Genomic DNA, 23,544 nt, shown 5'->3' with positions numbered 1-23,544 from the left:
CTGCAGGACACATCTACTACATGATCTGTACTCAGAGATATCACTGTGTTATCTGTGGTGTTACATAGGACTGCAGGACACATCTACTACATGATCTGTACTCAGAGATATCACTGTGTTATCTGTGGTGTTACATAGGACTGCAGGTGACATCTACTACATGATCTGTACTCAGAGATATCACTGTGTTATCTGTGGTGTTACATAGGACTGCAGGACACATCTACTACATGATCTGTACTCAGAGATATCACTGTGTTATCTGTGGTGTTACATGGGACTGCAGGACACATCTACTACATGATCTGTACTCAGAGATATCACTGTGTTATCTGTGGTGTTACATAGGACTGCAGGTGACATCTACTACATGATCTATACTCAGAGATATCACTGTGTTATCTGTGGTGTTACATAGGACTGCAGGACACAGCTACTACATGATCTGTACTCAGGGATATCACTGTGTTATCTGTGGTGTTACATAGGACTGCAGGACACATCTACTACATGATCTGTACTCAGAGATATCACTGTGTTATCTGTGGTGTTACATAGGACTGCAGGACACATCTACTACATGATCTGTACTCAGAGATATCACTGTGTTATCTGTGGTGTTACATAGGACTGCAGGATGGGTCCGGATCTTCTATTTAATATATTTTACGCTTCCAAAATATTCTTTTTTTTTTTTTTAACAGATGCCAAAAAAATTTGCGTACATAACGGCGGTTTTTGTCCTTTGAGCCTCCAGTCACTGAAGGGTTAACCTTAGAAATCCGGACACAGAACGTTATAATCAGCACAATAATAATAATATCGGAAGTCGCCGCCGCGTTAGTAGAAACACAGAGAAGTAAAAACCGTAACAAAAGGCGAAACGCGGGGGGTGGGTCTGAGTGTAGGGAAACTCCTCCCACCACGGCCTGGAATCCGCCCCTTAGCAGTTAGACCTGTGATACCTGCCCCCGCCAGTAGGTGACGCCGCTGCAGTCCCAGGAGTCGCCAAAGAAACGGAAAAAGAAGTGAAATCCTGCAAGAAATTGTCACTTTCCACATCACTGACGTCTGTGAGGATCAGGGTGACATCTCCCAGCGGGTGCCACCACCGCTTGCTGTCAGGGAATGGAAACATCATTTGTAAACATCGGAAGGGCAGGTCTGCTCACAGCTGAGGGTTTGTTACATTGTGTCAGCTCCAGGCAGCAGGACGTGGAGTGCGCATCACACTGACGGCTGCAGGACACAGCAAGCAGAGATCTCGACTAGACCAGAAAGTTCCACATAGAAGTCAGAATAAAAAATCCACATTTTCACATTATTTTGGGTGGAGTTTCCATTGGTCCCTTGTGCTCCGGGGGGGAAGGGGGGACACTAGAGAGCAGATACCCCCGGCCCACCCCCCCGGGGGGCATCACCCCTCCCCCACCCACTGCCGACACCAATAGAAACAAATACAAAAATAAAATGACACAATTGTAGAAAGTGGTGAGAGGCTGCAGGAGGCGCCGGGATTGGCTGCGGAGGAGTCCAGTGGGCGGGTCCCCCCGTTACTCGCAGGCGAGTTTACTATCGAAGCTGGAGAGCGCGATGGCGAAGGCCTGGAGGGCGCACATGGGGTAATTGTAGTCCATGGTGAAGACGTCCTCCGCCACACGACCAAACTGCATCACTATGTAATCAGCTGCAAGACAGAGAGAGGGGTCACAGGGGCCCACACAGGACGGGGCCCCCCAGGATAACACCCAGAGCACGGGGCCCCAGGACCAAACTGCATCACTATGTAATCAGCTGCAAGACAGAGAGAGGGGTCACAGGGGCCCACACAGGACGGGGCCCCCCAGGATACACACAGGACGGGGCCCCCAGGACCAAACTGCATCACTATGTAATCAGCTGCAAGACAGAGAGAGGGGTCACAGGGGCCCACACAGGACGGGGGCCCCCAGGATACACACAGGACGGGGCCCCAGGACCAAACTGCATCACTATGTAATCAGCTGCAAGACAGAGAGAGGGGTCACAGGGGCCCACACAGGACGGGGCCCCCCAGGATACACACAGGACGGGGCCCCCCAGGATAACACCCAGAGCACGGGGCCCCAGGACCAAACTGCATCACTATGTAATCAGCTGCAAGACAGAGAGAGGGGTCACAGGGGCCCACACAGGACGGGGGCCCCCAGGATACACACAGGACGGGGCCCCCAGGACCAAACTGCATCACTATGTAATCAGCTGCAAGACAGAGAGAGGGGTCACAGGGGCCCACACAGGACGGGGGCCCCCAGGATACACACAGGACGGGGCCCCAGGACCAAACTGCATCACTATGTAATCAGCTGCAAGACAGAGAGAGGGGTCACAGGGGCCCACACAGGACGGGGCCCCCCAGGATACACACAGGACGGGGCCCCCCAGGATACACACAGGACGGGGCCCCCCAGGATAACACCCAGAGCACGGGGCCCCAGGACCAAACTGCATCACTATGTAATCAGCTGCAAGACAGAGAGAGGGGTCACAGGGGCCCACACAGGACGGGGCCCCCCAGGATACACACAGGACGGGGCCCCCCAGGATACACACAGGACGGGGGCCCCCAGGATACACACAGGACGGGGGCCCCCAGGATACACACAGGACGGGGGCCCCCCAGGATACACACAGGACGGGGGCCCCCCAGGATACACACAGGACGGGGGCCCCCAGGATACACACAGGACGGGGGCCCCCAGGATACACACAGGACGGGGGCCCCCAGGATACACACAGGACGGGGCCCCCAGGATACACACAGGACGGGGCCCCCAGGATACACACAGGACAGGGCCCCCAGGATAACACCCAGAGCACGGGGCCCCCCAGGATACACACAGGACAGGGCCCCCAGGATAACACCCAGAGCACGGGGCCCCAGGACCAAACTGCATCACTATGTAATCAGCTGCAAGACAGAGAGAGGGGTCACAGGGGCCCACACAGGACAGGGGCCCCAAGGATACACACAGGACGGGGCCCCCAGGATACACACAGGACGGGGCCCCCAGGATACACACAGGACGGGGCCCCCAGGACCAAACTGCATCACTATGTAATCAGCTGCAAGACAGAGAGAGGGGTCACAGGGGCCCACACAGGACGGGGCCCCCCAGGATACACACAGGACGGGGCCCCCCAGGATACACACAGGACGGGGCCCCCCAGGATACACACAGGACGGGGCCCCCAGGACCAAACTGGATCACTATGTAATCAGCTGCAAGACAGAGAGAGGGGTCACAGGGGCCCACGCAGGACGGGGCCCCCCAGGATACACACAGGGCGGGGCCCCCCAGGATACACACAGGACGGGGGCCCCCCAGGATACACACAGGACGGGGCCCGGGGACCAAACTGCATCACTATGTAATCAGCTGCAAGACAGAGAGAGGGGTCACAGGGGCCCATACAGGACGGGGCCCCCCAGGATACACACAGGACGGGCCCCCCAGGATACACACAGGACGGGGCCCCCCAGGATACACACAGGACGGGGCCGCCCCGGATACACACAGGACAGGGCCCCCCAGGATACACACAGGACAGGGGCCCCCAGAATACACACAGGACGGGGCCCCCCAGGATACACACAGGACGGGGGCCCCCCAGGATACACACAGGACGGGGCCCGGGGACCAAACTGCATCACTATGTAATCAGCTGCAAGACAGAGAGAGGGGTCACAGGGGCCCATACAGGACGGGGCCCCCCAGGATACACACAGGACGGGGCCCCCAGGATACACACAGGACGGGGCCCCCAGGACCAAACTGGATCACTATGTAATCAGCTGCAAGACAGAGAGAGGGGTCACAGGGGCCCATACAGGACGGGGCCCCCCAGGATACACAAAGGACGGGGGCCCCCCAGGATACACACAGGACTGGGGGCCCCAGGACCAAACTGCATCACTATGTAATCAGCTGCAAGACAGAGAGAGGGGTCACAGGGGCCCACACAGGACGGGGCCCCCCAGGATACACACAGGACGGGGCCCCCCAGGATACACAAAGGACGGGGGCCCCCAGGATACACACAGGACGGGGGCCCCCAGGATACACACAGGACGGGGGCCCCCCAGGATACACGCAGGACGGGGCCCCCCAGGATACACGCAGGACGGGGCCCCCCAGGATACACTCAGGACGGGGCCCCCCAGGATACACACAGGACGGGGCCCCCCAGGATACACACAGGACAGGGGCCCCCCAGGATACACACAGGACAGGGGCCCCCCAGGATACACACAGGACAGGGGCCCCCCAGGATACACGCAGGACGGGGCCCCCCAGGATACACGCAGGACGGGGCCCCCCAGGATACACGCAGGACGGGGCCCCCCAGGATACACGCAGGACGGGGCCCCCCAGGATACACGCAGGACGGGGCCCCCCAGGATACACGCAGGACGGGGCCCCCCAGGATACACGCAGGACGGGGCCCCCCAGGATACACACAGGACGGGGCCCCCCAGGATACACACAGGACGGGGCCTCCCAGGATACACACAGGACGGGGCCCCCCAGGATACACACAGGACAGGGGCCCCCCAGGATACACACAGGACGGGGCCCCCCAGGATACACACAGGACGGGGGCCCCCAGGATACACACAGGACGGGGGCCCCCAGGATACACACAGGATGGGGGCCCCCAGGATACACACAGGACGGGGCCCCCCAGGATACACACAGGACGGGGGCCCCCCAGGATACACACAGGACGGGGGACCCCAGGATACACACAGGACGGGGGCCCCCCAGGATACACACAGGACGGGGGCCCCCCAGGATACACACAGGACGGGGGCCCCCCAGGATACACACAGGACGGGGGCCCCCCAGGATACACACAGGACGGGGCCCCCCAGGATACACACAGGATGGGGGCCCCCAGGATACACACAGGACGGGGGCCCCCCAGGATACACACAGGACGGGGCCCCCCAGGATACACACAGGATGGGGGCCCCCAGGATACACACAGGACGGGGGCCCCCCAGGATACACACAGGACGGGGCCCCCCAGGATACACACAGGACGGGGCCCCCCAGGATACACACAGGACGGGGCCCCCCAGGATACACACAGGACGGGGCCCCCCAGGATACACACAGGACGGGGCCCCCCAGGATACACACAGGACGGGGCCCCCCAGGATACACACAGGACGGGGGCCCCCAGGATACACACAGGACGGAGGCCCCTCAGGATACACACAGGACGGGGCCCCCAGGATACACACAGGACGGGGGCCCCCCAGGATAAACACAGGACGGGGCCCCCCAGGATACACACAGGACGGGGCCCCCCAGGAAGCACACAGGACGGGGCCCCCAAGATACACACAGGACGGGGGCCCCCAGGATACACACAGGACGGGGCCCCAGGACCAAACTGCATCACTATGTAATCAGCTGCAAGACATAGAGAGGGGTCACAGGGGCCCACACAGGATGGGGCCCCCCAGGATACACACAGGACGGGGCCCCCAGGACCAAACTGCATCACTATGTAATCAGCTGCAAGACAGAGAGAGGGGTCACAGGGGCCCACACAGGACGGGGCCCCCCAGGATACACGCAGGACGGGGGCCCCCCAGGATACACACAGGACGGGGCCCCCAGGATACACACAGGACGGGGCCCCCAGGATACACGCAGGACGGGGGCCCCCCAGGATACACACAGGACGGGGGCCCCCCAGGGTACACACAGGACGGGGCCCCCCAGGATACACACAGGACGGGGCCCCAGGACCAAACTGCATCACTATGTAATCAGCTGCAAGACAGAGAGAGGGGTCACAGGGGCCCACACAGGACGGGGCCCCCCAGGATACACACAGGACGGGCCCCCCAGGATACACACAGGACGGGGCCCCCCAGGATACACACAGGACGGGGCCGCCCCGGATACACACAGGACAGGGCCCCCCAGGATACACACAGGACAGGGGCCCCCAGAATACACACAGGACGGGGCCCCCCAGGATACACACAGGACAGGGCCCCCCAGGATACACACAGGACAGGGGCCCCCAGAATACACACAGGACGGGGCCCAGGGACACACACAGGACGGGGCCCAGGGACACACACAGGACGGGGCCCCCCAGGATACACACAGGACAGGGGCCCCCAGGATACACACAGGACGGGGCCCAGGGACACAAACAGGACGGGGCCCCCAGGATACACACAGGACAGGGGCCCCCAGGATACACACAGGACAGGGGCCCCCAGGATACACACAGGACAGGGGCCCCCAGGATACACACAGGACAGGGGCCCCCAGGATAAACACAGGACAGGGGCCCCCAGGATACACACAGGACGGGGCCCAGGGACACACACAGGACAGGGGCCCCCAGGATACACACAGGAAAGGGGCCCCCAGGATAACACCCAGAGCACGGGGCCCCCAGGATACACACAGGACGGGGGCCCCCAGGATACACACAGGACAGGGGCCCCCAGGACACACACAGGACAGGGGCCCCCAGGACACACACAGGACGGGGCCCCCAGGATACAGCTATACCCAGATGACGGGTGTAACTATAGGATGATGCCCGCAGCTCTGGATGTGAGTGGAGTATGAGACATGGTGTAACTATAGGATGATGCCCGCAGCTCTGGATGTGAGTGGAGTATGAGACATGGTGTAACTATAGGATGATGCTCGCAGCTCTGGATGTGAGTGGAGTATGAGACATGGTGTAACTATAGGATGATGCCCGCAGCTCTGGATGTGAGTGGAGTATGAGACATGGTGTAGCCATAGGATGATGCCCGCAGCTCTGGATGTGAGTGGAGTATGAGACGTGGTGTAACTATAGGATGATGCCCGCAGCTCTGGATGTGAGTGGAGTATGAGACATGGTGTAACTATAGGATGATGCCCGCAGCTCTGGATGTGAGTGGAGTATTAGACAAGGTATAACAATAGGATTATGCCCGCAGCTCTGGAGGTGAGTGGAGTATGAGACATGGTGTAACTATAGGATGATGCCCGCAGCTCTGGATGTGAGTGGAGTATGAGACATGGTGTAACTATAGGATGATGCCCGCAGCTCTGGATGTGAGTGGAGTATGAGACGTGGTGTAACTATAGGATGATGCCCGCAGCTCTGGATGTGAGTGGAGTATGAGACATGGTGTAACTATAGGATGATGCCCGCAGCTCTGGATGTGAGTGGAGTATTAGACAAGGTATAACAATAGGATTATGCCCGCAGCTCTGGAGGTGAGTGGAGTATGAGACATGGTGTAACTATAGGATGATGCCCGCAGCTCTGGATGTGAGTGGAGTATCAGACATGGTGTAACTATAGGATGATGCTCGCAGCTCTGGATGTGAGTGGAGTATGAGACATGGTGTAACTATAGGATGATGCCCGCAGCTCTGGATGTGAGTGGAGTATGAGACGTGGTGTAACTATAGGATGATGCCCGCAGCTCTGGATGTGAGTGGAGTATGAGACATGGTGTAACTATAGGATGATGCCCGCAGCTCTGGATGTGAGTGGAGTATGAGACATGGTGTAACTATAGGATGATGCTCGCAGCTCTGGATGTGAGTGGAGTATGAGACATGGTGTAACTATAGGATGATGCCCGCAGCTCTGGATGTGAGTGGAGTATGAGACATGGTGTAACTATAGGATGATGCCCGCAGCTCTGGATGTGAGTGGAGTATTAGACAAGGTATAACAATAGGATTATGCCCGCAGCTCTGGAGGTGAGTGGAGTATGAGACATGGTGTAACTATAGGATGATGCCCGCAGCTCTGGATGTGAGTGGAGTATGAGACATGGTGTAACTATAGGATGATGCCCGCAGCTCTGGATGTGAGTGGAGTATGAGACGTGGTGTAACTATAGGATGATGCCCGCAGCTCTGGATGTGAGTGGAGTATGAGACGTGGTGTAGCTATAGGATGATGCCCGCAGCTCTGGATGTGAGTGGAGTATGAGACGTGGTGTAACTATAGGATGATGCTCGCAGCTCTGGATATGAGGGGAGTATGAGACATGGTGTAGCTATAGGATGATGCCCGCAGCTCTGGAGGTGAGTGGAGTATGAGACATGGTGTAACTATAGGATGATGCCCGCAGCTCTGGATGTGAGTGGAGTATGAGACGTGGTGTAACTATAGGATGATGCCCGCAGCTCTGGAGGTGAGTGGAGTATGATACATGGTGTAACTATAGGATGATGCCCGCAGCTCTGGATGTGAGTGGAGTATGAGACATGGTGTAGCCATAGGATTATGCTCGCAGCTCTGGATGTGAGTGGAGTATGAGACGTGGTGTAACTATAGGATGATGCCCGCAGCTCTGGATGTGAGTGGAGTATGAGACGTGGTGTAACTATAGGATGATGCTCGCAGCTCTGGATGTGAGTGGAGTATGAGACATGGTGTAGCTATAGGATGATGCCCGCAGCTCTGGATGTGAGTGGAGTATGAGACATGGTGTAGCCATAGGATGATGCCCGCAGCTCTGGATGTGAGTGGAGTATGAGACATGGTGTAGCCATAGGATGATGCCCGCAGCTCTGGATGTGAGTGGAGTATGAGACATGGTGTAACTATAGGATGATGCCCGCAGCTCTGGATGTGAGTGGAGTAAGAGACATGGTGTAACTATAGGATGATGCCCGCAGCTCTGGATGTGAGTGGAGTATGAGACATGGTGTAACTATAGGATGATGCCCGCAGCTCTGGATGTGAGTGGAGTATGAGACATGGTGTAACTATAGGATGATGCTCGCAGCTCTGGATGTGAGTGGAGTATGAGACATGGTGTAGCTATAGGATGATGCTCGCAGCTCTGGATGTGAGTGGAGTATGAGACATGGTGTAACTATAGGATGATGCCCGCAGCTCTGGATGTGAATGGAGTATGAGACATGGTGTAACTATAGGATGATGCCCGCAGCTCTGGATGTGAGTGGAGTATGAGACATGGTGTAACTATAGGATGATGCCCGCAGCTCTGGATGTGAGTGGAGTATGAGACATGGTGTAGCCATAGGATTATGCTCGCAGCTCTGGAGGTGAGTGGAGTATGAGACATGGTGTAACTATAGGATGATGCCCGCAGCTCTGGATGTGAGTGGAGTATGAGACATGGTGTAACTATAGGATGATGCCCGCAGCTCTGGATGTGAGTGGAGTATGAGACGTGGTGTAACTATAGGATGATGCCCGCAGCTCTGGATGTGAGTGGAGTATGAGACGTGGTGTAACTATAGGATGATGCCCGCAGCTCTGGATGTGAGTGGAGTATGAGACGTGGTGTAACTATAGGATGATGCTCGCAGCTCTGGATGTGAGTGAAGTATGAGACATGGTGTAGCCATAGGATGATGCCCGCAGCTCTGGATGTGAGTGGAGTATGAGACATGGTGTAACTATAGGATGATGCCCGCAGCTCTGGATGTGAGTGGAGTAAGAGACATGGTGTAACTATAGGATGATGCCCGCAGCTCTGGATGTGAGTGGAGTATGAGACATGGTGTAACTATAGGATGATGCCCGCAGCTCTGGATGTGAGTGGAGTATGAGACATGGTGTAACTATAGGATGATGCTCGCAGCTCTGGATGTGAGTGGAGTATGAGACATGGTGTAGCTATAGGATGATGCTCGCAGCTCTGGATGTGAGTGGAGTATGAGACATGGTGTAACTATAGGATGATGCCCGCAGCTCTGGATGTGAATGGAGTATGAGACATGGTGTAACTATAGGATGATGCCCGCAGCTCTGGATGTGAGTGGAGTATGAGACATGGTGTAGCTATAGGATGATGCCCGCAGCTCTGGATGTGAGTGGAGTATGAGACATGGTGTAACTATAGGATGATGCCCGCAGCTCTGGATGTGAGTGGAGCACGCTTACGGTCGTTGTCGTGTATGATCTGGAAATTCTTGACGGAGGCCTGGGTGACGCGTCCGTGGAAGTTGAGGACGTAGGATTGGGTGTCGTCGTTCCAGACGGGCGTCTTGTTGTGCAGCTCGATGACGCTCTCCGTGTTCTTGTTCTGCCAGCGGGAGAGCAGCGTCTCGTGCTCCTGTAATACAGCACTCAGTGAGAGACGCCCTCCAGGGGGAGGTCAGGGGTCGCCCTCCAGGGGGAGGTCAGGGGTCGCCCTCCAGGGGGAGGTCAGGGGTCGCCCTCCAGGGGGAGGTCAGGGGTCGCCCTCCAGGGGGAGGTCAGGGGTCGCCCTCCAGGGGGAGGTCAGGGGTCGCCCTCCAGGGGGAGGTCAGGGGTCGCACTCACGTTGCGGGGTCGGATGGAGACGCGCTCATGGTCCATGTTCATGCCGGGGATGATGACGCTCATCTTCCGGGGACCCTTGAATCCCAAGACATTGGTTTCCTGTGGAGCAAGAAAAGAGGGAGAAACATCAATGTCCACAACCAATCATCCTCCAGCAGGAGGCGCTATCACCGCACTGTATAGAGAGTCTATGAGCGCTGTATATAAGGTAACAAATGCTTCACCATAGATGATTGTCTTGTCTGTATCCGGAGTATGACATGTTACATTGTTTCCCTGTATGGATACATATAGGAATCACCATCGCTGTGATCGGTCCCCGCAGCCTCTGCTCCTATCACACAGATGGTGACTTAGCACCGGAGGAGCGCGCATGCGCATGCAGAATCGGAGGACGCCGAGGCGAGAGCGTTCATCTCTATGCTGCACCATTGGAATATATTATTATAGAAGACGCTACAAATCGTGAATCCTCTAAGTATCAATACAGAGAAACAATGTAACTATTGTCCTGTGATTGTACATGTGATAGTAAAGCGTTTGTCACCTCCGTCCATGTGTACAGGTCACACTGAGGACTAGGACGCTGTTCACAACGATGGGCGTGGCCATCAGACAACCCGTATTAGCAGCCTGTGATGTCATCAGTGATCATTGTAACATTTGTGATCTGTTATTATAGGAAGATTATCTAATTGTGGAGATTATTTATCTGCATTTGTTTACAGTGAAACGTTTTAGGGTAAATAACTTGGGTTTTATTGCTCGGGGTTTATATCCAATACATTTTGCTTTGTCTGTTTAATCCAGGACAGACACCCGGACACCACCGCCAGCACCCGGGTGGGTGAGGAAAGTGCTGAGATGATCTAATCCAGAGCTGAGCACAGATTATGGTGGATGGAGCAGCAGAAGATCAATGAATATTTGCTATTAGAAAGCTCATAAGAAGGACTCAGGGCTGAGACATCTTCCGGCTTGTATCTCAACTGCTATCATCTCCCTGACCACAAGAGGGCGCTATATCACTGTGGATACATCTACCCCTGCTGCAGTATTAATATTCACCTATATATATATATATATATATGCTACCCAGGGCTGGATTATGAGAGGGATCCTGGGGCACGCTACCCAGGGCCCCCACCACCCTGTAAACATTATCTAGAGTTCCCCTTGTAGTTTGTTATTAGAAACATTTTACATAAAAGCTACAAGTTACTGTGACAAATGGGTGTAACATTCAGTGACAGCAAGCATGGAGGATTGCACAATATCCCTATAATCTCCAGATCAGGGGCATTAGGGGTATTAGGGGCACTCACATAGCAGATGGCTGCCAGTTCCTGCCGCAGGTTGCTGGCTTCCAGGCTGGACGGGGTCTTCACGGGGTTGACGCCGTTGTCGTAGACGGTGAACTTTGTGCCCATCAGGTTGGACCTGCAGCGATCATGTGATTAGTGCTAAGCATGTGACCCCGCAGAGCGTCTCGCCTCATGGCACATAACATTACCGCAGTTTTCCGATGAAGCTCTCGCCGCCGCGGGACAGGTCGGTCGGGTCGATGGAGATGAGGTAATTTGAGGTTTTACTCTTCTTCCGTTTCCTTCCGGCCAAAAGAAAAACCTGAAAAAATCCAAAAAGGTCATAAAGTAAATGATCAAGATCAGCGCCGCACAGGTCATCCGGGGGAGATGGAGGGTCTGCAGCCGGGACCCCATGGAGACCTAACCCCAGAGAAGACCCTGAGCCTAGAGGAGACACTGACCCTAGTGGAGACCCTGAGCCTAGAGGAGACCCAGACCCCAGAGTAGACCCTGAGCCTAGAGGAGACCTGGCCCCAGAGAAGACCCTAAGCCTAGAGGAGACCTGACCCCAGAGAAGACCCTAAGTCTAGAGGAGACCTGGCCCCAGAGAAGACCCTAAGCCTAGAGGAGACCCTGACCACAGAGAAGACCCTAAGCCTAGAGGAGACCCTGAGCCTAGAGGAGACCTGACCCCAGAGAAGACCCTAAGCCTAGAGGAGACCCTGAGCCTAGAGGAGACCCAGACCCCAGAGTAGACCCTGAGCCTAGAGGAGACCTGACCCCAGAGAAGACCCTAAGCCTAGAGGAGACCTGACCCCAGAGAAGACCCTAAGCCTAGAGGAGACCTGACCCCAGAGAAGACCCTAAGTCTAGAGGAGACCTGACCCCAGAGAAGACCCTAAGTCTAGAGGAGACCTGACCCCAGAGAAGACCCTAAGTCTAGAGGAGACCTGACCCCAGAGAAGACCCTAAGCCTAGAGGAGACCTGACCCCAGAGAAGACCCTAAGCCTAGAGACTTGACCCCAGAGAAGACCCTAAGCCTAGAGGAGACCTGACCCCAGAGAAGACCCTAAGCCTAGAGGAGACCTGACCCCAGAGAAGACCCTAAGCCTAGAGGAGACCTGACCCCAGGGAAGACCCTAAGTCTAGAGGAGACCTGACCCCAGAGAAGACCCTAAGTCTAGAGGAGACCTGACCCCAGAGAAGACCCTAAGCCTAGAGGAGACCTGACCCCAGAGAAGACCCTAAGCCTAGAGGAGACCTGACCCCAGAGAAGACCCTAAGCCTAGAGGAGACCTGACCCCAGAGAAGACCCTAAGCCTAGAGACTTGACCCCAGAGAAGACCCTAAGCCTAGAGGAGACCTGACTCCAGAGAAGACCCTAAGCCTAGAGGAGACCTGACCCCAGAGAAGACCCTAAGCCTAGAGGAGACCTGACCCCAGAGAAGACCCTAAGTCTAGAGGAGACCTGACCCCAGAGAAGACCCTAAGCCTAGAGGAGACCTGACCCCAGAGAAGACCCTAAGCCTAGAGGAGACTTGACCCCAGAGAAGACCCTAAGCCTAGAGGAGACCTGACCACAGAGAAGACCCTAAGCCTAGAGGCAACCTGACCCCAGAGAAGACCCTGAGCCTAGAGGAGACCTGACCCCAGAGAAGACCCTAAGCCTAGAGGAGACCTGACCCCAGAGAAGACCCTAAGCCTAGAGGAGACCTGACCCCAGAGAAGACCCTAAGCCTAGAGGAGACCCTGACCCCAGAGTAAACCCTGAGCCTAAAGGAGACACTGACCCTAGTGGAGACCCTGAGCCTAAAGGAGACACTGACCCCAGAGTAAACCCTGAGCCTAAAGGAGACACTGACCCTAGTGGATACCTTGAGCCTTGAGGAGACCCTGACTCTAGAGGAGACCCTGACCCCACAGGAGACCCTGACCCTAGAGGAGACCCTGACCCTAGAGGAGACCCTGACCCTAGAGGAGACCATGACCCTAGAGGAGACCCTGACCCTAGAGGAGACCCTGACCCCAGAGGAGACCCTGACCCTAGAGGAGACCCTGACCCTAGAGGAGACCATGACCCTAGAGGAGACCCTGACCCTAGAGGAGACCCTGACCCCAGAGGAGACCCTGACCCCAGAGGAGACCCTGACTCTAGAGGAGACCCTGACACTAGTGGAGACCCTGACCCTAGAGGAGACCCTGACCCTAGAGGAGACCATGACCCTAGAGGAGACCCTGACCCTAGAGGAGACCCTGACCCCAGAGGAGACCCTGACCCTAGAGGAGACCCTGACCCTAGAGGAGACCCTGACCCTAGAGGAGACCCTGACTCTAGAGGAGACCCTGACCCCACAGGAGACCCTGACCCTAGAGGAGACCCTGACCCTAGAGGAGACCCTGACCCTAGAGGAGACCATGACCCTAGAGGAGACCCTGACCCTAGAGGAGACCCTGACCCCAGAGGAGACCCTGACCCCAGAGGAGACCCTGACCCTAGAGGAGACCCTGACCCCAGAGGAGACCCTGACTCTAGAGGAGACCCTGACCCCAGAGGAGACCCTGACCCCAGAGGAGACCCTGACCCTAGAGGAGACAGGGTGATGGGGCAGCGAGACGTGGACAGTCTCGGATCGGTAGGACGACACACAATGTGGTGATGGATATCAGGAAGTGGATGTCATGTTGACCTTTTTACCGTCCTCCCGCTCCAGGTGCAGGTAGTAGGTGGGGTACATGCCGCGGTCCATGCCCTTCTTGTCTCTGGTGATCCTGCACTTGATGGTCACCCCCTGAGGAGCCGGCCGCATGGAGAACTCCTCCAGGTCCTCCACATCGATGGAGGGCTCGTTGGTGGCGGGGCTGGGGGCCGACGCTGTCTCCTGCATGGACACAATGAGAAGCCTGTAATGTGGACCACCCCTTTAAGCCTCCCAGCCAATCACATGTTACCGGCCGCAGCCGCAGTGAGGAAGTGACGGACCTTGTTGGACTTCTTGCTGGTGGCGGAGCCCGGTCTGGTGTTACTGTTGAGCTGAGAAGAGCTGGAGCTGTCCTCGTCCTCCTCATCCTCCTCCTCATCAAAGTTCATACTACTGGATATTCCTGGGGAGATGAGGGAGGGACGGTGAGTACAATGTGTGTATGTATGTAATGTATATGTGTGTATATGTGATGTGTATGTATGTAATGTATATGTGTGCATGTAATGTGTGTATGTATGTAATGTATATGTGTGTATATATGTGATGTGTGTATGTAATGTATATGTGTGTATATGTGATGTGTATGTATGTAATGTATATGTGTGTGTATATGTGATGTGTGTATGTAATGTATATGTGTGTATATGTGATGTGTATGTATGTAATGTATATGTGATGTGTGCATGTATGTAATGTATATGTGTGTGTATATGTGATGTGTGTAATGTATATGTGTGTATATGTGATGTGTGCATGTATGTAATGTATATGTGTGTATATGTGATGTGTGCATGTATGTAATGTATATGTGTGTATATGTGATGTGTGTATGTAATGTATATGTGTGTATATGTGATGTGTGCATGTATGTAATGTATATTTGATGTGTGTATATATATGTAATGTATATGTGTGTATATGTGATGAGTGTATGTAATGTATAAGTGTGTATATATGATGTGTGTATGTAATGTATATGTGTGTATATGTGATGTGTGTATGTATGTAATGTATATGTGTGTATATGTGATGTGTATGTATGTAATGTATATGTGTGTATATGTGATGTGTGCATGTATGTAATGTATATGTGTGTGTATATGTGATGTGTGTATGTAATATATATGTGTGTATATGTGATGTGTGTGTATGTAATGCATATGTGTGTATATGTGATGTGTGTATGTATGTAATGTATATATGTGTGTATATGTGATGTGTGCATGTATGTAATGTATATATGTGTGTATATGTGATGTGTGTATGTATGTAATGTATATATGTGTGTATATGTGATGTGTGTATGTAATGTATATGTGTGTATATGTGATGTGTGTGTGTATGTAATGTATATGTGTGTATATGTGATGTGTGTATGTATGTAATGTATATGTGTGTATATGTGATGTGTGTATGTATGTAATGTATATGTGTGCGTATATGTGATGTGTCTATGTATGTAATGTATATGTGATGTGTGTGTATGTGATGTGTGTATGTATGTAATGTATATGTGTGTGTATATGTGATGCGTCTATGTATGTGATGTGTGTATATGTGATGTATGTAATGTATATGTGTGTATATGTGATGTGTGTATGTAATGTATATGTGTGTATATGTGATGTGTATGTATGTAATGTATATGTGATGTGTGCATGTATGTAATGTATATGTGTGTGTATATGTGATGTGTGTAATGTATATGTGTGTATATGTGATGTGTGCATGTATGTAATGTATATGTGTGTATATGTGATGTGTGCATGTATGTAATGTATATGTGTGTATATGTGATGTGTGTATGTAATGTATATGTGTGTATATGTGATGTGTGCATGTATGTAATGTATATTTGATGTGTGTATATATATGTAATGTATATGTGTGTATATGTGATGAGTGTATGTAATGTATAAGTGTGTATATATGATGTGTGTATGTAATGTATATGTGTGTATATGTGATGTGTGTATGTATGTAATGTATATGTGTGTATATGTGATGTGTATGTATGTAATGTATATGTGTGTATATGTGATGTGTGCATGTATGTAATGTATATGTGTGTGTATATGTGATGTGTGTATGTAATGTATATGTGTGTATATGTGATGTGTGTGTATGTAATGCATATGTGTGTATATGTGATGTGTGTATGTATGTAATGTATATATGTGTGTATATGTGATGTGTGCATGTATGTAATGTATATATGTGTGTATATGTGATGTGTGTATGTATGTAATGTATATATGTGTGTATATGTGATGTGTGTATGTAATGTATATGTGTGTATATGTGATGTGTGTGTGTATGTAATGTATATGTGTGTATATGTGATGTGTGTATGTATGTAATGTATATGTGTGTATATGTGATGTGTGTATGTATGTAATGTATATGTGTGCGTATATGTGATGTGTCTATGTATGTAATGTATATGTGATGTGTGTGTATGTGATGTGTGTATGTATGTAATGTATATGTGTGTGTATATGTGATGCGTCTATGTATGTGATGTGTGTATATGTGATGTATGTAATGTATATGTGTGTATATGTGATGTGTGTATGTAATGTATATGTGTGTATGAGATGTGTGCATGTATGTACCCCCGAATGGTGACTGTCAGGGGCTGACAAAATCTACCCCCGAATGGTGATTGTTGGGGAACTGTTGTACAGGGTTGACCAGATACGGGGTGAGGAGGTTGAGCAACTTGTAGTACCCCAATCTCACCGTAGGCTGGTGCTAGAGTTGGCACACAAACATGTGCTGGGAGGGCACTTAGGTGCTGAGAAGACCCGAGAGAGGATCCTGCAGAGATTTTTCTGGCCCGGGGTGTGGGAGGAGGTAAACCGGTATTGTAGCTCCTGCCCTGAGTGTCAACTTACTGCCCCAGTGTCCCACTTCAGGAGTCCTCTGGTCCCGTTACCAATCATAGAGGTACCATTTGAACGGATTGCAATGGATTTGGTTGGCCCCATAGTCAAATCCTCAAGGGGGCACCAATACATCCTGGTTATCCTGGACTACGCTACGCGGTACCCGGAGGCAATCCCGTTAAGGAACACCTCCTCCAAAAACATTGCTAGGGAGCTGTTCCAGGTGTTCTCACGCACAGGCCTCCCCAAGGAAATCTTGACTGACCAGGGTACCCCATTCATGTCTAGGGTAATGAAGGAGATGTGTAAGTTACTGCAGGTTAAACAGCTCCGCACCTCTGTATATCACCCTCAGACAGATGGCCTGGTCGAGAGGTTTAATAAGACCTTGAAGGGGATGCTAAAGAGGGTGGTCAGCAAGGATGGGAAGGACTGGGATTGTTTGTTGCCTTATTTGATGTTTGCCATACGTGAAGTTCCCCAGTCCTCCACAGGTTTCTCACCCTTTGAGCTATTATATGGCCGTTCCCCGCGTGGACTCCTGGACGTAGCTAAGGAGACCTGGGAACAGGAGAGGACCCCCCACCGTAGTGTGATTGAACACGTCTCCTTTATGCAGGACCGCATAGCGGCGGTAATGCCCCTTGTAAAGGAGCACATGACAAGGGCACAAGAGGCCCAGTCTAGGGTCTACAATAGATCAGCCAGACTCAGGACCTTTAACCCGGGCGATAGAGTGCTAGTTCTGGTGCCCACCGTTGAGAGCAAGTTCTTGGCGAAATGGCAAGGACCATATGAGGTCATGGAGAAAGTGGGGAAGGTAACCTACAGGGTATCTCAGCCGGGGAGGAGGAAACCCGAACAGATATACCACGTGAACCTCCTAAAGCCATGGAGGGAAAGAGAGTCCCTGATGGCCATGGGAGTAGAAAAAGCGTCTGTCCCCAAGAAGGTGACACCCGAGGTAGGTGTACCCGATGCCAAGGTGCCTGAAGTACGGATCTCGGAGTCCCTCTCCAGGGCCCAGGTTCAGGAAGCGAAGGAGTTTGTGCTCCGAAACGTTGATGTGTTCTCTAAGTTACCGGGACGTACTTCAGTCATCAAGCATGACATCATAACCGAACCCCACATCCGGGTACACCAAAAACCCTACCGGGTCCCTGAAGCGCGCCGGCTTGCCATATCCGAAGAAGTCAGGCAGATGTTAGACCTGGGAGTTATCGAGGAGTCTAAAAGTGACTGGTCGAGTCCTATTGTGTTGGTTCCCAAACCTGATGGTTCCCTACGGTTCTGCAATGACTTTAGGAAGTTGAACGAGGTGTCCAAATTTGATTCTTATCCCATGCCCAGGGTTGACGAGTTGATAGAACGACTTGGACAGGCTAGGTTCTTCTCCACCCTTGACCTGACGAAAGGGTATTGGCAGGTACCCCTTACTGACAGGGCTAAAGAGAAGACCGCGTTTGTTACCCCTGATGGGCTTTTTCAGTACGTGGTACTCCCCTTTGGGCTACATGGGGCTCCCGCCACATTCCAGAGGTTAATGGATCTCGTCCTAAAACCTCACCGGAGATATGCCTCGGCCTACCTGGATGACATCATAGTCTATAGTAACAATTGGGAGAGTCACCTGGCCAAGGTGCAAGCAGTGGTAGACTCCCTGAGGGCAGCAGGGTTGACAGCGAACCCCCAAAAATGTGCACTGGGTCTGGAAGAGGCCCGTTACCTGAGGTACCGTATTGGGCGAGGTGTCATCAAACCCCAAGTAAATAAAGTGGAGGCGATCCAGCAGTGGCCACGACCTTTGAGCAAGAAGCAAGTGAGGGCTTTCCTAGGCATAGTGGGCTATTATCGCCGATTTATCCCCGATTTTGCTACCATAGCGGCACCCCTGACTGACCTGACCAAGGGTAGCAGGGCGGTGATGGTAAAGTGGAGTGAAGAGGCTGAGGGGGCGTTTCAGCGACTTAAGACGGTTTTGTGCGACGGACCGGTACTGATCACCCCTAACTTCACCAAGACCTTTATTGTGCAGACTGACGCGGGCCTAGGGGCTGTCCTGTCCCAAGTAGTGGAGGGTGAGGAACATCCTGTGACATTCCTGAGCCGCAAGCTCACACCTCCTGAGAAGAACTATAGCATAGTTGAGAGGGAGTGCTTGGCGATAAAATGGGCTCTGGAATCCCTGAGGTATTACTTGATAGGGCGACAGTTTACTCTAGTGACTGATCACTCTCCCCTAACCTGGATGAGTCAGGCCAAAGAGAGGAACGCCAGGGTAACAAGGTGGTTCCTAATGCTGCAGAATTTCAAGTTCACGGTGGAACATCGAGCAGGAAAGCTGCATGGGAATGCCGATGCCCTGTCTCGTACCCACTGTCTGATGGCCAAAAGTGTTCGCCCCCACAGGGTCAAACAGAGGGGGAGGGTATGTGAGACACTGAAGGGGTAACTGTGGATGGGCGGTATGTTTCCCCTAGGTTTTCATACAATGCGAGGCCTTAGTGCTGAGGTTGTGTTGTCCTGCACCTGGGACACAGGTGGTGGGAACAGCCTAATCAGCCTGCATAAAGCCGCTAAGCAGAGCTGCGAGTGTTGTCTCTCTGAGTGGAGGCTGGTAATGTATATGTGTGTATATGTGATGTGTGTATGTATGTAATGTATATATGTGTGTATATGTGATGTGTGTATGTATGTAATGTATATGTGTGTATATGTGATGTGTGTATGTATGTAATGTATATGTGTGTATATGTGATGTGTGTATGTATGTACTGTATATATGTGTATATGTGATGTGTGTATGTATGTAATGTATATGTGTGTATATGTGATGTGTGTGTGTATGTAATGTATATGTGTGCATATGTGATGTGTGTATGTATGTAATGTATATGTGTGTATATGTGATGTGTGTATGTAATGTATATGTGTGTATATGTGATGTGTGTATGTAATGTATATGTGTGTATATGTGATGTGTCTGTATGTAATGTATATGTGTGTATATGTGATGTGTTTATGTATGTAATGTATATGTGTGTATATGTGATGTGTGTATGTATGTAATGTATATGTGTGTATATGTGATGTGTGTATGTATGTACTGTATATATGTGTATATGTGATGTGTGTATGTATGTAATGTATATGTGTGTATATGTGATGTGTGTGTGTATGTAATGTATATGTGTTGTGAGACACTGAAGGGGTAACTGTGGATGGGCGGTATGTTTCCCCTAGGTTTTCATACAATGCGAGGCCTGAGTGCTGAGGTTGTGTTGTCCAGCACCTTGGACACAGGTGGTGGGAACAGCCTAATCAGCCTGCATAAAGCCGCTAAGCAGAGCTGCGAGTGTTGTCTCTCTGAGTGGAGGCTGGTAATGTATATGTGTGTATATGTGATGTGTGTATGTATGTAATGTATATATGTGTGTATATGTGATGTGTGTTTGTATGTAATGTATATGTGTGTATATGTGATGTGTGTATGTATGTAATGTATATGTGTGTATATGTGATGTGTGTATGTATGTACTGTATATATGTGTATATGTGATGTGTGTATGTATGTAATGTATATGTGTGTATATGTGATGTGTGTGTGTATGTAATGTATATGTGTGCATATGTGATGTGTGTATGTATGTAATGTATATGTGTGTATATGTGATGTGTGTATGTAATGTATATGTGTGTATATGTGATGTGTGTATGTAATGTATATGTGTGTATATGTGATGTGTCTGTATGTAATGTATATGTGTGTATATGTGATGTGTTTATGTATGTAATGTATATGTGTGTATATGTGATGTGTGTATGTATGTAATGTATATGTGTGTATATGTGATGTGTGTATGTATGTACTGTATATATGTGTATATGTGATGTGTGTATGTATGTAATGTATATGTGTGTATATGTGATGTGTGTGTATGTAATGTATATGTGTGTATATGTGATGTGTGTATGTATGTAATGTATATGTGTGTATATGTGATGTGTGTATGTATGTAATGTATATGTGTGTATATGTGATGTGTGTATGTATGTACTGTATATATGTGTATATGTGATGTGTGTATGTATGTAATGTATATGTGTGTATATGTGATGTGTGTGTATGTAATGTATATGTGTGCATATGTGATGTGTGTATGTATGTAATGTATATGTGTGTATATGTGATGTGTGTATGTAATGTATATGTGTGTATATGTGATGTGTGTATGTAATGTATATGTGTGTATATGTGATGTGTCTGTATGTAATGTATATGTGTGTATATGTGATGTGTGTATGTATGTAATGTATATGTGTGTATATGTGATGTGTGTATGTATGTAATGTATATGTGTGTATATGTGATGTGTGTATGTATGTACTGTATATATGTGTATATGTGATGTGTGTATGTATGTAATGTATATGTGTGTATATGTGATGTGTGTGTGTATGTAATGTATATGTGTGTATATGTGATGTGTGTATGTATGTAATGTATATGTGTGTATATGTGATGTGTGTATGTAATGTATATGTGTGTATATGTGATGTGTGTATGTAATGTATATGTGATGTGTGTATGTAATATATATGTGTGTATATGTGATGTGTGTATGTAATATATATGTGTGTATATGTGATGTGTGTATGTAATATATATGTGTGTATATGTGATGTGTGTATGTAATATATATGTGTGTATATGTGATGTGTGTGTATGTAATGTATATGTGTGTATATGTGATGTGTGTATGTAATGTATATGTGTGTATATGTGATGTGTGTATGTAATGTATATGTGATGTGTGTGTATGTAATATATACGTGTGTATATGTGATGTGTGTATGTATGTAATGTATATGTGATGTGTGTATGTAATGTATATGTGTGTATATGTGATGTGTGTATGTATGTAATGTATATGTGATGTGTGTGTATGTAATATATACGTGTGTATATGCGATGTGTGTATGTAATATATATGTGTGTATATGTGATGTGTGTATGTAATATATATGTGTGTATATGTGATGTGTGTATGTAATGTATATGTGTGTATATGTGATGTGTGTGTATGTAATGTATATGTGTGTATATGTGATGTGTGTGTATGTAATGTATATGTGTGTATATGTGATGTGTGTGTATGTAATGTATATGTGTGTATATGTGATGTGTGTATGTATGTAATGTATATGTGTGTATATGTGATGTGTGTATGTAATGTATATGTGATGTGTGTATGTATGTAATGTATATGTGTTGTGAGACACTGAGGGGATAACTGTGGATGGGCGGTATGTTTCCCCTGGGTTTTCCTACTATGCAAGGCTAATGCAGAGGTTGTGTTGTCCGGCACCTTGGACACAGGTGGTGGCAGCAGCCAAATCAGGCGGGATACAGCTGCTGAGCAGAGCTGAGAGAGGAGGCAGGAGAGTGCAGCCCTGACCTCTGTGCCTGGAACGCTGTGTACTTTATGTCCTAGTGGTGAGTGAGGGGATCTGTGTATAGCGAGCGCCCGGGGAGGATTATGTTTATCAACATGGGGAGAGAAAAAGAACTGGACGGCACATCCACACATCTCTCCAGGTGACAACCTCTTGTATCTCTGCAGGTGACTACCTCTTGTATCTCTGCAGGTGACCACCTCTTGTATGTCTCCAGGTGACTACCTCTTGTATCTCTCCAGGTGACTCCCTCTTGTATGTCTCAAGGTGACTACCTCTTGAACCCCTCCAGGTGACTACCTCTTTTATCTCTCCAGGTGACTCCCTCTTTTATCTCTCCAGGGGACTGACTCTTGTACCTCTCCAGGGGGCTACCTCTTGTATCTCTGGGATCTCCTCCAGGACTGATGGAGATCTCTCTGGGTGACTACCTCTTGTATCTCTACAGGTGGATACCTCTTGTATGTCTCCAGGTGACTACCTCTTGTATCTCTCCAGGTGACTCCCTCTTGTACCCCTCCAGGTGACTCCCTCTTGTATGTCTCCAGGTGACTCCCTCTTGTACCCCTCCAGGTGACTCCCTCTTGTACCCCTCCAGGTGACTACCTCTTGTATCTCTCCAGGTGACTACCTCTTGTATGTCTTCAGGTGACTCCCTCTTGTATGTCTCCAGGTGACTCCCTCTTGTATGTCTCCAGGTGACTCCCTCTTGTACCCCTCCAGGTGCCTACCTCTATTATCTCTCCATGTGACTACCTCTTTTATCTCTCCAGGTGACTCCCTCTTGCATCTCTCCAGGTGACTACCTCTTGTACCTCTCCAGGTGACTACCTCTTGTATCTCTCCAGGTGACTACC

General features: G+C 50.5%; 1 protein-coding gene across 1 annotated transcript in view; it reads right to left on the bottom strand.

Annotated features, from left to right (window-relative positions):
- Positions 1-647: 647 nt before the first annotated feature.
- The window catches only part of LOC140110384 (tubby protein homolog), an 82,243-nt gene continuing 59,346 nt past the window's right edge, over positions 648-23,544 (bottom strand). Inside the window, exons 5-11 of the mRNA XM_072132206.1 lie at positions 14,621-14,742; positions 14,328-14,519; positions 11,846-11,958; positions 11,658-11,772; positions 10,333-10,431; positions 9,952-10,123; positions 648-1,687 (exon numbers count right to left, since the gene is read on the bottom strand). Coding sequence (XP_071988307.1) covers positions 1,554-1,687; positions 9,952-10,123; positions 10,333-10,431; positions 11,658-11,772; positions 11,846-11,958; positions 14,328-14,519; positions 14,621-14,742 — 947 coding nt within the window. The 3' untranslated portion in view covers positions 648-1,553. The remainder of the gene's footprint in view (positions 1,688-9,951; positions 10,124-10,332; positions 10,432-11,657; positions 11,773-11,845; positions 11,959-14,327; positions 14,520-14,620; positions 14,743-23,544) is intronic.

Source organism: Engystomops pustulosus, unplaced genomic scaffold (genome assembly GCF_040894005.1).
Source record: "Engystomops pustulosus unplaced genomic scaffold, aEngPut4.maternal MAT_SCAFFOLD_267, whole genome shotgun sequence".
Lineage (NCBI taxonomy): Eukaryota > Metazoa > Chordata > Amphibia > Anura > Leptodactylidae > Engystomops > Engystomops pustulosus.
This window is presented reverse-complemented; position numbering and strand designations above follow the sequence as displayed.